Source organism: Pteronotus mesoamericanus, unplaced genomic scaffold (assembly GCF_021234165.1).
Source record: "Pteronotus mesoamericanus isolate MK-2021 breed Mesoamerican mustached bat unplaced genomic scaffold, CSHL_Meso_final contig_182, whole genome shotgun sequence".
NCBI classification, from domain to species: domain Eukaryota; kingdom Metazoa; phylum Chordata; class Mammalia; order Chiroptera; family Mormoopidae; genus Pteronotus; species Pteronotus mesoamericanus.
Window position 1 is genome coordinate 35,180,994 of NW_026555078.1, and position 18,517 is coordinate 35,199,510.

The 18,517-nt window shown below is 40.8% G+C and overlaps 1 protein-coding gene across 6 annotated transcripts in view; it reads left to right on the plus strand.

Moving 5' to 3' along the window:
- The first annotated feature begins 387 nt into the window (after positions 1-387).
- Positions 388-18,517, plus strand: part of TRIM9 (tripartite motif containing 9) — a 93,688-nt gene continuing 75,558 nt past the window's right edge. For all 6 annotated transcript variants that reach the window (XM_054567050.1, XM_054567052.1, XM_054567053.1 and 3 more), the window contains exon 1: positions 388-1,338. In XM_054567050.1, the coding sequence (XP_054423025.1) occupies positions 517-1,338 (822 nt within the window). In that variant the 5' untranslated portion in view covers positions 388-516. The remainder of the gene's footprint in view (positions 1,339-18,517) is intronic.

The window sequence follows — 18,517 nt, forward strand, 5'->3', positions numbered from 1 at the left end:
GCCCCCTGCTCCAGGATGACTGCACCAGATCCGGGTCGGAAGAAAGCGGGGCGAGGATGACTCATACCGCCTAATTCCTCCTTCCGAGTCCCCTCGCCAACGCACGCCAGCCCCCTCCCGAGATCAAGCAGCCGGGAGCAAAGACTTCCCTCGTCCTCAGAGTCCTCCACCAAACCCCCTAAGGCTTGCAGAGAGAGGAGAAAGACGGGGCGTTCTGCCAATAAGAGCTTCGCTTTCTCGTCTGCCGCCCAATAGGCTACTGTTTACAGGCGGGGGCGGGGCTAGGAGGGCAGGAGGGGGCGGTCCCGGACAGGCGCGCGGCGCCACGACGCTGTTGCTCACAGAAAGAGCGCCTCACTCACCCGGAGTCTGCGTCTAGGCGAAGCGGGAAGGCACTGCCGGGACTCCCGCCGCCGCCGCCGCTGGCCAAGGTGCTGGACAAAACAGACGGGTCAGCCACTTCGCCAGCTCAGCCACCCGTTGCAGCCGGGCTGTCTCGCTTCCATACGGGTCCCCATGGAAGAGATGGAAGAAGAGTTAAAATGCCCCGTGTGCGGCTCCTTCTATCGGGAGCCCATCATCCTGCCCTGCTCTCACAATTTATGTCAGGCGTGCGCCCGCAACATCTTGGTGCAAACCCCGGAGTCTGAGTCCCCCCAGAGCCGTCGGGCCTCGGGCTCCGGGGTCTCTGACTATGACTACCTGGATCTGGACAAGATGAGCCTGTACAGCGAAGCAGACAGTGGCTATGGCTCCTACGGGGGGTTTGCCAGCGCCCCCACTACTCCGTGCCAGAAGTCCCCCAATGGCGTCCGCGTGTTTCCCCCAGCTATGCCGCCACCGGCCACCCACTTGTCACCGGCCTTGGCCCCGGTGCCCCGTAACTCCTGTATCACCTGTCCCCAGTGCCACCGTAGCCTCATCCTGGATGACCGGGGTCTCCGTGGATTCCCCAAGAACCGAGTCCTGGAAGGGGTAATTGACCGCTACCAGCAGAGCAAAGCCGCGGCCCTCAAGTGCCAGCTCTGCGAGAAGGCGCCCAAGGAGGCCACCGTCATGTGCGAACAGTGCGATGTCTTCTACTGCGATCCATGCCGTCTTCGCTGCCACCCACCCCGGGGTCCCCTAGCCAAGCACCGCCTGGTGCCCCCGGCCCAGGGCCGTGTGAGCCGGAGGCTGAGCCCGCGCAAGGTCTCCACTTGCACAGACCACGAGCTGGAGAACCACAGCATGTACTGCGTGCAGTGCAAGATGCCCGTGTGCTACCAGTGCTTGGAAGAGGGCAAACACTCCAGCCATGAAGTCAAGGCTCTGGGGGCCATGTGGAAACTACACAAGGTGAGTCCTTAGAAAACCCAACCCTAACTCCCGAAGCCTCCGATCCTCGGGTTTGGCAGCACAGTCCTCTTTTTGCGCACAGTGCATCCTAGCGGGGGCGCAATGCAGGTGCCTACAATATTTGCTTCCCCTGTCTGGTGCATTGCAGGAAGCGCAGGGATCTCTTAAACGGTGCACAGGGGAGTTGAGTATCCCCAGAGAGCTGTTGTGGGGATGTCTTAGACCGGGTCTCCCTGGGCGCGCTATAATCCAGGAGCGGGGCGCCCCCGCTACGCTGCGGGTATGCAGCATGCGGCTGTGGCCAGAATGCGGGAAAGCGCTTTGTAACTGGGCAGAGCAGCACCAGTGCCGAGGACCCCCAGGGCCCCTCCAAGGCAGCACCAGACTGTGGGGCTCTGGCCGCGGTCCCCGGGGAGGAGGTTGGGGCTCTTGGGTTGCGTGGACCGCCAAGGGCTGGAGCTGTTGGAAAGGCAGGCGCTGTGAGTCACGGTGTGGGCGGGAGAAACGCCGCGGGCGGAATACTGATGAGTCGACGCTGGCCCAGACCCCGCGAACCCTCCGGGGGGGCTGCAGATCCGGCTGCTTTTGCGCTCAGGAGGCAGAGGAGTAGGGTGGGGAAATTCTATCGTCGCCTTGGCCAACTCGGCTTGCAGGCTTAGATTCCGACCCTTCGCAGAGGACCTGTGGCTGGAGGAGCAGGACCTGAGGTATCTGTGCAGTTAAGGCCTGAAGGCCAGGCAAGCGTGTGTCCCAGGTTAACCCCGACCTCCCAACACCCACACACCCATTTGTCTAGGATTCAGTCCTTTTCCTCTTTCAGCAGTTGTGGATGCAAACTTTGAGACACCTGTTACCAGATTTATCTTTGTGTTCTCTTTTGACGGCACGTCCACCAAAGCGAGCTTCGGTGTTAGGTCCTTCCACTCCGCTGCTCACAATCCTCCAGTTGCCCCCCGCGTTTCTCATACAGTTCCTAGAGTGGTTCACCAGGATCTACATGACGTGTTCCCCTTTGGCCTCATCAACTTCATTTCCTGCCACTCATTCCCTCTGCTCCAGCCACTATGTCTCTCTTGCTGTTCCTCACCAGGCACCTTCTGGCCCCAGTGCCTTTGCATTTGATGTTCCCTCAACCTAAAATGTTCTTCCCAAAAATGCTATATCCATTTTGGAGTGGCTCACTTTCTTCCCTCCTTCAGATCTTTGCTCAGATGTCACCTCTGCAGGGAGATCTTCCTGCCCCTAATGCTGCCACTCATCTCAGATACCCCTTAGTTTCCTCCCTACTTATGGTTCTCAGTAGTAGTTATCACTATCTGGATTGCTATGTATTTTAATTATGTTACTTTTGAATATCTATTGCTTCCTTTTCTCCTGCCCCCACTAGAAAATAAACTTCAAGAGTAAATAAGTCTTTATAATGTCCTCCACAGGGCTTAGAAGGAAGGGAACCATTCTTGAGGAGATGTGCATAAATTTGACTTCTACTTTTTAAGTAATCCACTTAGTCGGGGGGTGTAAAGAGCAGGGCAGATTGTTGTAGGGAAGGTTTCTTCACATCATTCAGTTGCAAGCCCAAGGATAAGGCAGGGCCTAGAGAGGCTGTTCAGTCCTCAGCTATGCCCCTATTCCGGGTTTCCCAGCATTCCTTGGGGGCTGGCCTTTGAGAGGGGTCATTGATATTTTATTTACAGAAAGAGTAAAAAGCAATCACCATTTTCACCAATCAGGGAGGGTTTCTCAACTCAATGTTAATTGAACACAATCCATATTTACAGTCATCTGTGTTCTCACATATAACCTATTAAACCATATTAGTCCTGGAGATCTAATTCAGAACAAATTTGAGTCCCATGAGGCACATGCCACTATTTTGAAAATGCTCCAATTTAAATGTTTTTAAATGACAATTTTGAAAGTTTTCAAAAATTTAACTCATGGACAGTTTTTATTTCCTTGTGTGATTTCACTCTTAAACTGCCAACTATGTTGAATTGCCTTACAACAGTATCCTTAGAACTAAGAAATTAATCACCCTGCCTGTAAGCTTAGAGCCATACACTAATTAGGATAGTCAAACCATAGTTTTTTTGCTGTGAACAGGAGCGTATACTTTATCCAATCAGACTAAAAGCAACCTGTAAATCTGTTTATCCCTGTGTAGATTTCAAATGTTAAACCATTTGTTTCATCAGTAATGGAAGCTGTGAGTAGAAACTGTGATGGGGATTGGGTTGAAATTTGGATGTCTGCTAAAAAAGGATAATGTAAAAGCCCTTGAGATTTGATATAAGTAGGCTAGGAAGGGAATGTTGGTTAATTTTTTTTAAAAAGATCATTTCTTCTCTAATCTTATGCAGATATTTTCCAAAATAGTAAGCAAATAAAATTTTGTTCAGTCAATATCAGTATTATCAAACTGCCAAGAAAAAATAAGGCAGAAGGATGACAGATTTTAACATTCACTCACCATCTGTTGATGAACAACAAACATTACTCCCCCACCTTATCTCTTTAATAAGGTAGATAATGTGTTAACATTTTATTTTTTCCCAACCCTCTGGAGGGGCTGCGGATCCGGCTGCTTTGCACTCAGGAGGCAGAGGAGTAGGGTGGGGAAATTCTATGGTCACCTTGGCCAACTCGGCTTGCAGGCTTAGATTCCGACCCTTCGCAGAGGACCTGTGGCTGGAGGAGCAGGACCTGAGGTTTCTGTGCAGTTAATTTTTCTCATACAGTCTATTTATATTCTAGTTAATGATATCTTTATCCCCACAAGAGCTCATGGATCATAATTTCTATGCCCTTTAAGATATAGCAGAGAAAAGAATTACACTAAGTAACTCTTTCAAAGTTGAACAGTTAATTATCTACACAGGTGATTACTAGATGTGAAAGTTTTCATTAATAGTCTACCATATTAATCAGTCATTTCTAGTGATAAAGAAACTCTTGTGAATAAATATTGTCCTTGGGCACTAAGTCATTATCTTACACACTCAAGACAAAATGACCAAAGTTTATTTTTAAGTGGTTTTAAAAACAACTAGTTAAAATTTATTAGTTGTCAATTGACCAAATTAAAATACTTTTAAGGTATATATGACCTTCAAAATCACCAAATTAAAATACTTTTCAGATATATATGACCTTCAAAAACCCATAAAAAATAATGCATGATATGGTTTTACAAAATAAATATCTGGTAACAGGTTTTATTTAGTATCAGCACTTGATATATATATTTATATATACATATATAAAAATCATATATATTATATTTAATATATATTATATATTTTATATATAAATATATTTAATATAATATATATAAATTATATATATATAATATCTAATTTAGGTTGGTATAAAGAACTACTACACAAAAAATGATTTTGTATAAATTGGAATCATTATTTATTACTTTGTAATTTTAGCAATTCACATTCCTAAATCTAACATTATTCTTGAATTCCTGATATCTTTTATCAATCATTGAATCAGTAATTTATCTTTGACCATTCTTTTGTGTTTGTGCTGTTAAGCAAGGATTTTTTTTTTCCTTTGTATCCTAATTACTGGCTATTCATTCTGAATCTTGTCTCAAATGTTATTTCTTACCTTGTTTTTTTTGATGCAGATTTGCAATTTAAACATTTTAAAATAAAGAGTGGTTATGCTTTGATTTTCAAAGTGTTTTGGAAAAAATATCTGCTTTGTAGTATGGTGACATCTCATCATATATTTATGTAGCAAAATTTGTTATTTAATGTAACTGAAATGATAATGTAACTATATAATCAGTTAACTATATATCAACAGTAAACACAATATAATCTAAGATGTTCCTGTGGTAAATGTATCGGATAGCACATGTTCATATTTTTTAATTTTTAAAAAGTTTACTTTTAGTATAATCAGAACATTCTGTGTACAATGTAAACATTCTTAGAGGCATTAAGGAGAATATTACAGAGAAATAAATTGTTCCTCTTTGTACCGAGACATAACAGAAAGAACTAAATGATTGGAGATCTGGGTTCCAGACTAGATGCTGCCACTTACTTGCTGGTAAATTTAAACAAGTTTTATTACCTCTGTGTGCTACCCAGAAGGATGTAAAGAGCTAAAACTATATTGTGGAGGTATTTTGAAATAATAATTTAAATGTTTATAACTTACTAATTTCAGTTTGACCAAAGAGAAAGTTTTTGCAGAAAACAGAAGTTATTGTCTCACTAGTCAAGAAATACTACATAGAAATCTCATCCCCCAGCTTGGAGTACTTTGCTTGCTTCTTTCAGAGCAGAGAGTGCAGCACAAAGGCTGCTGTGGATGGTGGCCTGAAAGAGTGAGCCACATCATTATAGGTCCAAACAGAATACTCAGTTGGATTAAGCTCAGGGAATAAGAACATTACACAAAGGTTTATTTATATATTAGACAAAAGTATTTCGTTTTTCAATAACAAAGCTAAAATGACAACTGGTATGACTCAGGTTTTTTTTCAGATATTGTTATTACTTTGAAGTATTAGAAATTGTTCTTTCTTTATATGCCAAGGAAAGATACTATTAATTGGAATTCAGGGTCAAATCACAGTTTGCATAAGTAAGAGAAAATCATTACAGCCATCTGTTACTAAGTAATAAGATAATGCACAAAAATTACCTTTACCATCAGTACAAGAAATTACACTTCTCTCATCTAAACATTTTTCAAACTGTCTGTATGCATATAACTTAACCTTGGTACAGAGGATAAAATTCATTACCAGATAAATGTTTAAGAACAGAATAGTTTTAAATAATATCGTTTTTATCAGGGATTGTAGGCTGTAAGTCCACTTCGGTGATCTCAGAGGAATTCACGGGAAATGAAACAAAATCAACTCACAAGGAGAATGGAACTGGAAAGCTAGAAACTAAGTTCACTGTCTGTATTCGTCAGTTTGGAATAAGCTATGCTGTAGTAACAATTTCCAAATCTCAATGAATTACAGCGTCTAATTTCTTACTGATGTCAATGCCCACTGAAAGTCAGCTATGGCCCTCCTGCACATCCTCCTTTTTCTTGAACTTAGGCTGGAAGGACGTATTTGAGATATACCAAGCTTATGGCAGAGGAAGGAGAAAAAAGCAGAACTACTCAACAGCACTTGAAGATCCTACTCAGATGTAACACATCACTGCCACTTACATTCCATTGGCTAACACAAATCACATGGCCAAACCTGATGTTCATGTTGCAGGAAACATACTCTTCCAACAGCAAGAGTCCTATAGGAACGGATAGAGAACATTTTAAACAAATAATACAATTTGCCACATGCTTAACTCTGTTTTCTCTACTTCTCTTTCTTGGGATGAGGTTCTGGTCCTGCACAAGGCCTTTTGTGACTCCTCCAACCCCCAACTCAACGGACATTTCAGTTCAGTTCACTATCATCTAACTAGTGTCTTTGTGTCTCTTAGTTCACATTTTTAAATTTAGAGAAAGAACGTGGCTGAAGTTGAGCCAGGTGGTTACGGATGACTTTCTGGGTCATGGCCGCACGCCTTTGGTTGTATGGGTACAGAAGATTAGGGCAAGGCAAGTGAGGCATTCACCTCAGGTGCAAGCCTTACAAGGGCACCAAAAACTATTTATAAGTTTGGTTTTGTTCTTTTTTTTTAGACATAAATGACATAAGAAACTATGTGAAGTTGTTTTTGGCATTTTAAGTATCTTTATCTCTGCAGATCTAAAACATTTATAAGTCTATCTTGGGAAACATAAAAATATGTTTAAACCTGTAAGCAGGTATCTGCTTTATGTTTACTTTCAGTTTTTTTCTTATACCCATTGCCAGTGTGGTTGAAAGAAAATACATGTATGCCTGTTCAAAAATGTATACCTGACCCCACCTTTTACCATAATATAAAAAGGAATATATGAACTGGAAAAACCTAGTGTTTAAGAAAGGATTAAAGCACCACCAAATAAAACTGTTTCTCGTAAGCCTTGCGTGTTTTATACTACCAGTTCTGGTCAAAGAAAAAACTGTTTCTTAAAGAATTAGCATTGGAAGTAAAATGCTAAATGTTGTTGTTTGGTATGGGAATAGCCACCTCTATCATTAGCCTGTGTGCATAGATGGTTAATTCTCATCTACTGCTGATTCATTCATGTGAAGCCAATTTTCCAGCCAGACAGCATCAATTCAGCTTTATTGAGATTTTTTTTGTTTATCCTATTTTTACTCTTACTTTGCTTGCAGCTGGCAGTTTTAGAAGTAACTGCTTGACACCAAATACTTACCACTCTCTCCTGTGCTCCAGGACAAGCCTGGGAGAGGCCCACACTGCTCTGACCTGTGGTGTGCATCAACCTAAACCGTTACCTACTCTATGAGCAAGGCAGGTTACAGAAAGAAATAAATGTGAATGTTGGAGGTTAAACCGTGTCTACCTAGTAAGGCGTTTTGATTTTGTAGGGAGCAAATGCTTGAAAGGTTAAATATACACAGATTCAACTGTAATTACAACTCACCAAAAGCCAAAGAAAAATAACTCTATAAAATAATCTACCGTTTCTGATCATCTGCACCTTAGTTTCTTTTCATCACTGCAAATAGCCGGGAGCTGTTGTTGTGTATAATCCATTACATAGTGGTTGTGCTGATATTCGTGCCATCACCCAGATGATAAACCAATAGATGAAATTGATAAAATGGTGTCCCTTATGCTATGTCACACCCCACACCCCGCATGTATGAAATGTTATCCCAAGAGCATTCGTAACATAAAATCAAGTGTAAAATTGGCCTTCCATCCAACCTAATAAATCTTACAGTGCTTTTAACAAGCAGTTGTATTGATTGTATTGACCATCAATCATCTGGCCAAGACTTGGCAAAGAAATATGATAAACACCTTTCAGCACATAATCAATATAGTATGAAGAAGCTTGATGTTTACATTGAACTTGTGTTATCTGGCACTCTTCTGCCGTTATGCAAGCAAATCTGACACTGGTGGAATTAAAACATTGTTCAGTATTAAATAAATTTTTCTCTACTTTCCACTTTGAGGGTCAAGAAATAGAGTATATAGAGACTAGTGTAAGCACTGATTTCAAGCTGACTTCAATCAGCACAATAAAGATACAGAATGTAACTACCATTTCCTTACAGCTCAAAAATGGCACTTTTATACCTGGACAACCTGGACATGGATTTCTGATTCCTCTGGTCACTGCATATAAAAATTTTGTGGCGAAGTTGGAATTGATAGTAAGGTCTTGCTATGTAGATAGAAAATATATTAGTAAAACTATTGGTATTAACTGACAAGTCAGCATATAAATATTTTAAATAGCTTAATTTTTAAAATTATAAAGCCAAAAAGAAATGTAATGCTTCTAGCATTGAGAATATCTTTGATTCTTGTTTTCCAAAAAGGCTGCACTATCTCACATCTGTGCCAACAACGTATGAGGGTTCCAATTTCTCCCTATCCCCCGCAAGGCTTGTTACTGTCTGTCTTTTTGACTAGAGCCTTTCCAGTGGATGTGAAGTGGTGTCTCATTGTGGTTTTGATTTGCAATGACTAGAGATATTGAGCATCTTTTCATGTACTTGTTTGCTATTTTTTTTATATTCTTTAGAGAAATACCTGTTGAAATCCTTTGTCCATTTTTAAATCAGCTTACTTCTCTTTTACTGTTGAGTTGTAAGAGTTCTTTTTATATTCTGGACACTTAATCACGTTTTTATATTCTGGAGACTTTACAATTAAAGGGACGGAGATGTGAACCTCTTATCTCTCAGAGACTTACAGGAAATAAAAAACAGACATGGAGCTAAGCGTGAGGAAGAACTGGCCAAGACTGACCATCTAGGACCTACTGCTAAGTGTTTGCCCAAAAACCTTTATTAGCCAGTTCTGAAGCAAGATATGAATAAGTTCTACCAGGATTGGCTCCTGACAAATAGAAAACATGGAAAAATCCAAAAGCAGGATGGGGAAATAATTTAGTTATCAAGCTCCCTGGATATGATGGCTGTGCTTCCTCCTTACCTCTAGTTCCACTTTTCCTGACTTTGATAATGGATGTCTGTTACTTATGGGCTACCAATGTAATATTCAAAGAAGTCACTTTAGGGCCCTGACTGGTGTGGCTTCTTTGGTTGGGCATCATCCTACAAAGCAAAAAGTCGCCAGTTCGATTCCTGGTCAGGGCACATGCTGGGTTACTAGGGCAGGGTACATATGAGAGGCAATCAAATGATGTTTCTCTCACATATTGATGTTTCTTTCCCTCTCTTTCTTCTTCCCTTCCCTCTCTCTAAAACATAAATACTTAAAATCTTTTTTAAAAAGTCACTCTACGGTGTCAACATGGAGGCTTCCTCACTACATTTAAGACTTATGAACGGATGAAAGAGACATTGGATCTTTGAAATCATTTGCCCAACCTCCATTATTTGCCCAAAGTCAGAAAAATGAATTCCAGAACACTTCAGGAAATTACCAAAGTCACACAGTACATATTACCAAAAAACAAAAACAAAAAAGAAACCTGTTGATTTCCTAGAACTCATATTAATTATGGATATCCAAGGACCCATTTTCAGCTGTGTGTGTGTGTGTGTGTGTGTGTGTGTGTGTGTGTAGTCAATGAAACACAATTGAAAAACTAAACCTGTTTTGGAGGCTCTCCTGTGCCCCCAGACAGACAACTATAATCACAGGGTTTTTTTCTATAACCCTGACTACAAGTGTCAAAGTTTACCTTACCCTTGTTGTTCCCTCTTTAAGGGGATAATAAGGCCTGTACAGTTGAATTAATGTTCCTTCATTATAAATAAGGTTGTTTTTTTTTTTAACATTGGCCTTCAAGAGATAGTGCCTTTGCTCAAAGGATCCATCTAATGGTAGGAGTTTTAGCATGAGGATGGAAAAGGAGAAATCTATGGAGGTCAGATTTTGCTGTGCCCCTCACACAGGGGGACCGCTGCCTTGCATGGCCGACCCCTTGCATTGACTGCCCGACTGGCTCCTGCTGTAGCCAAAAGTACAAAAGAAGTTTATGGGATGAGGCAAAAGAGAGTCTCCTGTTGCTCCTCTTCTCTTCTGGTGCACTACTTGCCTGTTTTGTTGGCTCCTTACTGGCCACCAGTACTTTCTGCTTCTCCCCTCTACCTGTGGTCTCCTGTGAATTGTCTGCCTGCAAGCCCAGATTTGGTTTCAATATATGAGCCTTCTTTCCTGATCATCTCCGTGCCTTGTTCTGAGCCCTGTGCATCCTGTCTGCTCATCCAGCTCCAGAACCTTGCCCAGCAACCTCAGGACCATGTCTCTGCCCAGTCTGTCTGGTCTGTGCACATTCTGCCTCCGGCCTAACACTGGCTTTCCCAGCCCTGGCTTCCTTCCCAGGGAAAGTCCCAACGCTAACCATTCCTCGGATCATACCTCGTGGGCAGCGGTGTCGGGGCTGCCGCTGAGCCCAACAATAGATCACGGTAATACACTTGGCCGAGCACCTATGATGTTAAAATAAGATTATAACATATACCTCTGGGTTGTATAAAATGTACTCACATAACTCTTTTCTTCTGAAACATGCCATAAAATGATTTAACTAACTACAAACACAGAATCCATTGACATGTAGCCACCATGGAAATTAAATATGATGGCTATTTAGTGGAACTTGGAAGCTCTGCTTACAATGAGAGCAGGAAGTGTAGAATAATTTATAGATTTCATCTGCTACACAGAGAAGGAATGATTTAGTAGGTAGAAGATTATTATCCAATTTGGAGGCTAGCCAAAGACTGGTCAATTACTCTCTTCTGAGTCAAACCAAATAGTTCAATTATATTATAGTTTTAGTCCCTCAAGTCTTCGATTAACTTTTATGAGAACAAAATCATCAATTCACCATTTATATTATTATTTTGCATGTTGTTACAGCTTTTGGGTTATGATCAATTATTAAGTTTTCTAAAACTATATGCATAAAAGTTATTATTATGAGACATAGCCATCAAAAAGTAACTCAGTGTTTTTAGAGATATCTTAAATTAGTATGTCTGAAGGGATTAGTATAAAATTTTCATAAATATTAGACTTGAAAAATAATTTCATTTAGTATTTCTTTGTATCTTCTGATTTTCTTCAGGGATTAAATCATATTTATCAGTGGCATATTAAACTTCCTACCATATTGTTCTCTAATCTTCCCAGCTTTGTGAAAGAATTTACATGATCTGTTTTCAGAGCTCCACCCTCAGTGTAACTACCTCAAGGTCCAGTGCTGAATGGGTGGGCCCGTTACTGTTGTTGATTCAGACTCAGGATATTGATGGCGTAGCCTGAGACCATTGGCTGTTCAGCTGGCACTGAGCTCCACTTTTAGTAAGCTGCTCAACTGGGGAAACTGACACAGTCAGGGAGATCACATAAACAAAGCACTTTCATTTGCCCAGAAAGAGGACTACATAATGGTTACACAGATAATGGTGTGTGGTTATTTTAATTCCCAAGTGCTTCTGAGAAGAACTGGTTCTTATAATATATTAAAACCAAGGTCATGGAGCAGTTGTTGCTAGAACAATATTTGCTCTGTAAACTGTACCATGAGATGTGATTTCATATCAGTGTCTTGTCCACCATGAACCATTGCTTTGTTTAATAGTGAGAATCATTAGAATTGAGTCAGGAGGACATCGTGCGTATTGAGGCTGAGACTGAGGGCCAGATCTTAAGTCTGACAGCTCATGATCCCTTACCTCAAGCTCCAAAATACCCTATCAAGGTAACCATGACACCTACAGGAAGCATGAGACTCCTTCCTCCCTGCACTTAGAATCAGTTGATCACGTATGCCATTATGAAGTTGCTGCATCAGTGCCTCGTTGGCCGAGAGCAAATGATGACAGCATTTTGACACATGTATAAGCTAGGAGAATCTGTGATGCACAGCAGGAATTCAGGTAAAAGACAATAAAATAATCAGGAGAAAGAGGAAAGAGAATGAACATGACAGAAATGCAAAAACTAGTCTCTGGTTAAACGGTTTTATAGCAAGCACTAAAATGAGAGTGAGGGTCAAAGTAGTAGAGTCCAACAGAAGATCCCTTTTCTTGATAAAGTTATAGTGGGGGTTAGCTACACAGTATTGTGCAGCTTACTGGTATAAGGTCAGGATAGCTGGGTTCTCTTCCTGGGTCTACTATTATTCAGGCAATACAGTAAAGGGGTTTGGAACATGGCCTTGAAGCAGACTGCCTGGGTTTAATCCCTGGCTTTTTCATTACTTAGCTGTTTGAATTTAGTTAAATCCCTTGACTTCTCTATGCCTTGGTTTTCTCATCTATGAAACGGAGATAATAATAGACCAAGCTCTAGAGATTGTTGTGAGGATGAAAGGAATGGTAGACACAAAGCCCTTGGAACAGAGCCTGGCCAGAGTAAGTGCATGATTCATGTGCGCTAGTGTTACCTGCTAAATGGGGCTGGTCATTTCTGCCTAGACCTGGGGTGGTGATAAGAACTGGACAAGAGAATGAATGTATTAAAAAGACTTTTGTACCCTAGTAATAAATCCAAAGGTTTTTTTCTTTGTTTTGTTTTTTTTAGTACCTTTCACAAGAGAGGCAGAGGATAAAGAAAGAGGAAAGGAAGGTCCAAAGACAGAAAATTTTAGCAGGAGGTTATGACAGTCCCTTAGAGTCACTCCTGACTTTGAGAATATATCATTCCATAAGAGAAGGGGGACAATGCATCCTGAGAAAGAACCCAGACTTTGGAGCCAGAAAAACTCACTTTCTTCACTTACTTGAGTTTATCTTTGGTAAATTATTTAGTCTATCGATAACTGAGTTTCATGTGTGAACACACCTCCCACCTCCTTGAGTTGTAGGGCAAGCTCAATGAGATTGTCTTTAAAAAGTGCCTAACTAACAGGTCTTCAATAATTAATAGCTTTTATTATTCAAAGGTCATTTAATTTTTGTCTTGGTCCTCAGCTATTCTTGTAGGTGCTGGCAATATAGCAATGAAAAAAAAAAACAACACTTAAAAATCCCTGCTTGCAAAATTAAAGTTTATTTAATGATACATTTGTTGAATTCTTGCTGTGATCCTTTTTTAGATTTTATGTTCCCTTACAGGAGAGCACATAAAAGATTCTTTGCATTCAGTGCATCTTGCACCAAATGAGATAGAAGTTGGGTGTATTAGCCAGGGGTCTTCAGAGAAATAGAACCAATGTATATATACACAAATATACAGGCTGGGGCAAAAGTAGCTTCATAGTTGTGAGTACATGAAATACAGTTTATTCTTGTATTATTGTTTATTGATTATTGTATTATTTTCCATACAAATAACTGTAAACCCACTGTTGCCCCACCATGTGTGTGTGTGTGCACGCATGCGCATGAGTGCACTTTATTATAAGGAATTGGCTCATGCACTTGGCATCTGAGAAGTCCCATGGTCTGCCATCTGCAAACTGGAGACCCAGTCAAGCAATAGGGGAGCCAATGGTATAGTTCCTAGTATGAGGGCAGGAGAAGACTAATGTCCCAGCTCACGAAGGTAGGCATAAAGGGCTAATTCTGTCTTCCTCTACCTTTTTGTTCTGTTTAAGCCCTCAATGTATTGGATGATACCTGCCCACACTACAGAAGGCAAATTGCTTTACTCAGTCAACCAATTCAAATGTTAATCTCATCCAGAAACATCCTTACAGATGCATCGAGAAATAATATTTAGTTAAATATCTGGGCATGTAATCAGGTTGACACATAAAATTACCTATCACATTGGGTCATTTAGAAACTGTTAGAAAAATTTAGAAAAATTCAAATAGATCAGACCTACCTCATCCCCCAAGTCCTGAGAGCCCGGACAGCTCAGCCATCTGGGTTGCCATTTGTTCCTGCTCAGAGCCTGCTCCAGTGCTTTCTGACTCGCACTCGCCTCTGGGTGTTTGCAAGGAATTCGGGCCATGAGTTAAAGGAGGGCAGCAAAAATGGAGAAAAAAAAATTGACAGACGATAAGCTGCTAAGAAATGTTTCCAAAATGCAGCCCCATATGGGCATGTGTTCCTGAAAACTTTGTGTAAACCAAATCACATTTTAAATGTAATAGAGACATTCTCAATATTTTAAAAAAAAAACCACTGGTATATATTTTCAAATATAAATATCTATTGTAAATCCACATTGTCCAGATTCCAAGATGCCAACAAGTTAATAACATGTTTTTGGATTTTTTTCTAGAAAAAAAAAGAAGGAACAGAATTTTTAAAAAGTATTGTACATCCCACCTTCAGAACCATTAACACGGAGTGAGAGTTGGGGAGAGGTCCATCAAGGGATTTAGAATAGCATTGGTCAAGAATAATAGAAAAAGCAGGAGATGCTGAGTTACAGGCCCCTTTCTGGTCTTGTATCTACCTCTTGGGCAACCTGCCTGACTCCTCAGGACCTCCACCTTCTCATGTGTAGAATAAGGATACAGGGTTAGATGAGCGCTAAGGTCCAAGTCAGTGGAAGATTTAATTGGGATCCAGATCTATTGACATTTCTCTGGATTAGTTCCTGACAGAAGTTTCCTGAATAAAACAGTCTGCTACCTGCTGCGTGTGCCTTTGTAAGGGACACTTTAATTTTCCTCCCGTTGCAAGTGTCTCAGTTGGGGCTCCACCATTTGGGGATCAAAAGAAGATAGACCAGGTGGCAGCAGCATCTTTCATTTCCTACGTTTGACCCTGGGCTTGTAAGTGCTCCAGGGCCTCCAGAGTCAGGTAAGAGCAGGGCTGTCAGCAGGAGGCAGCTAAGTGGGGAGAGAAGGGCCCATGCTGCCCATCTCTGAGCTTTGCTTCCAGATCTCAAGATCTCAAGTGGAACAACCCACTGGTCGATCTGTAATGACCTTGTCTATAGATAACACTGATTTGTCTTTTACTTGCAGAGAAAGAAGAGGGCAGGATAGAGGGGGCTGATCAAAAAGGAATAAAAAAGCTGTTTTTGATATTTACTTCCTAAAATGAGAAGTAGCATTTGATTGACAGACATAAAAAGTGAAAACAAAGGGTAAGAGTGCTCATGCCTTCTCACTCCCTCACCCTGGGGATTTTGAAGCTTGAGTTGGCCTGAAGTTCCTTATCTCAGGGCAAAAGCCAAGTTCAATACTAAATTTCTAAGAGGAGTAAAGTATTGTTCATTTTACATGCCCAGTTCCTTCTATTTCAAGTGGTTATTAATTATGTAGAAGAAATAGATGTGTGGGATTTATGTTGTTGTTATTGCTGTTACTCAGTGGTCTGCTGGTAAATATGTAAAGTCCTGATTTTTAGCATTTGCCAGAGCTGACCTCAGGCTACCTGATATGAAGGCCCTGACCTTGGAGTTGGGAAGAGAGTGAACACAAGCCAGCGCCAGCACGGACAGCTTCTTTTTCTCTGTTTCTCAATGTCAGACAGGAGGAACTGCCAGATTGTACGTTTTCTAAAATAGTTTCTGCAGCTGCAGAAAAAGATAACATTACAGAAATTTTTAGTGTAGAACTTATGAATGAACAGCTCAATGAATTTTCACAAATTGATCACATCTACGTGATCAGTCCTGTGTCAGGTATAGATTATTATCAGCCCCTGGAAGCCTTCCTCATGCTCCCTTCCCGTCACTGGTCTCCATCCACCCCTGCTGAGGGGAACCAGTACCCTGCCTTCCACCAGCAAATTAATCATGCCTGGTTTTGCACTTCACACAAATGTACTTACATATAGCATGCACTCTTAGGCATGGCTCCTCTTGCTCACTTTTACGTTTGTTGGATTCATTCATATTACTGCGTGTAGTTTTAGATCATTCTCGTTGTTTGATAGTATCCCAGTTTAGGAATATTCCACAATTTATCCATTCTACCATGGGTGGGCATTTGGGCAGTTTCCAGGTTTGGGCTATTAGGAGCAATGCTACTATAAGCATAGTACTTACCCTTTGGGGCACAAATGTAAGCAGTTCTGTTAGGTGTATCCCCAGGGGGAAGTTCCAGGGTGACTGGGTGTGCATGAGCTCAGCATTAATACGTGCTCCCAAGCGGTGTCAGAGTCATGGTGCCCTAGTACCTTCCTGCCAGCAGTATTCCTCATTCTCACCAAACTCGCTAGTATATGTTTTTGTTTTTCATTTCAGCTATTCCAGTGGGTAGATAGTGGTAGTATAGCATTGTGATAACCGGTGGTGCTAAGAATGTTTTCATAAGTTGGTAATTTGAATATCCTCTTTTGTGTAGAGCCTGCTAAGTCGTTTGCCCACTTTCCATTGGGTTGTTTGGCTTTTTCTTACTGGCTTGTCTTTTAAATTTCTTTTTTTTTTTAAATCTACAAATACAAAAAAAAAAACAAAACCAAACCCTATTTCTGAAATAAGTGGCTTTTTCCTTGTGGACCAGAGGTACTAATGAGGAAAGATTTGCCTTTCCTCTGCTTTCTTTTGTAATTTATTCTCAACGCAGAGCTTCTGCTTCAGTGTACATTGCTCTCTATCAAGTCTTTATCAGATTTTGTGCATATTTCAGGGCTTTGCTTAGAAATATTATAAAGCAATTTAGAGAGAAGCATTTTATAAGAGCAAACAGTGTAAAGGCAAATACATTTTCAAAAGAGAACAATTCTTCCTCAAATGAAAGGAAGAGCTATTTAATAGTCTGTAAGAAAAAAAATAAATTGAAACCTCAATAACCTCAAAAAAGTAATTCTGATTTCAAAACGTTTCCAGAAGTGAAGCTTCTTTTTCCTTTCCATTATTTCAATAGAAAAACCTTATCCCTTATCTACAAGTCTTTTTTTTTTAAACCTGTCCACTAAAAATTGAATTCCTCCTGTGTATTGTGTGAGCTGTCTTATATTTTTCAATCCTTATTTAGATGTGGGAGTTCAATCTATTAATCCATAACTGATTCTATGGCAAGAAAATATAAAAACTTAAAGAATAGTTCGCTGTTAAGGAACCTTCGCTTGGCATGATGGATGTGGGTCAAATAGACCAAACAGGCTTCTCATGGAAGCCTAATTACTTTACCCTTCTTCAGTATCTTTTCTCATCGAATAAAATAAGATACAGTATGAAGACTACTATTTCAGGAGCAAGAGTTAAGTCTCTCAAGTAGAAATAAATTTCCTGAAATGTTCTAGGAGGAATTGAAGATCCTGCCAGAACCTCCTGAAGGTCCAGGCATATTTCTTCCAATGACCAGGCTGGCCAGTCCTGGGCATTGGAAGAAACGTGTGCTTTTTCAAAGCACTTGGCATGGGCAGGCCAGAGCAAAACCTGGGAGAAGAGTAAGTTCCCCTTCCGTGCGTCCCTCCCCCCTTGTCGCTATGCTGTCCCTTCATGGGACTCCCTCACATTACGGAGGCTGGGACTGGTGGATGTATAGCACCTGCCACTCCTCCATTCTGGCCCCATGGGAGCCATTACCGTCAATCATGGCACTTCGTTTCCAGGTGTAATCCAAATGCAGCTCAGAATTCTTAACATTTCACATGGGGAGATCAATACCAATCTCTCCGATTTGCCATTTAAGATGGTATTTACTTCCCATCATTTTCTTAAGCGATATGACTCTTACTCCATCTTTCCCATCAGCCCCAAAGTGTAAAGTATTATGTTTCCCAAGATTTTTAACATTGTCTTATATGGCAGACTCTGTTGTCTCAATATCTGACTTACTGTTTTCTATCATAGTTCTGGACACTTTCTAGCCTGTGAGTCAAATGGCTACAGGGACGAGATGATTCAAGCAAGGTAGCAAGATTTGAACATTTAATATTTACTTTATAGGAACAGGAATAATAGCAATAGTTTTCACCTTTAGAAAGAAATATACTGTCCATTTTTCAGAAAACATTTGGCCTCAGCCTTTGGTTTGTCCAATTTTGAAAAAGGCATATAGTTGATTCTCATTACTCAAAGTAGTTATGTTCTAGAAACCACAAACACTCAATGAGCAAATACTGAAACGTTGCTTCTAGAAGGAATACAGAGTTAGGTTTCTGCAGTAGTCTGGTCACAACATTTTTATCAACCCATAAATATATCACCTTGTTTTATGTGTGTTTCTTTTTATAGAGACCTTATTTTACATATATTGTTAACTCATTATCATTGAACAC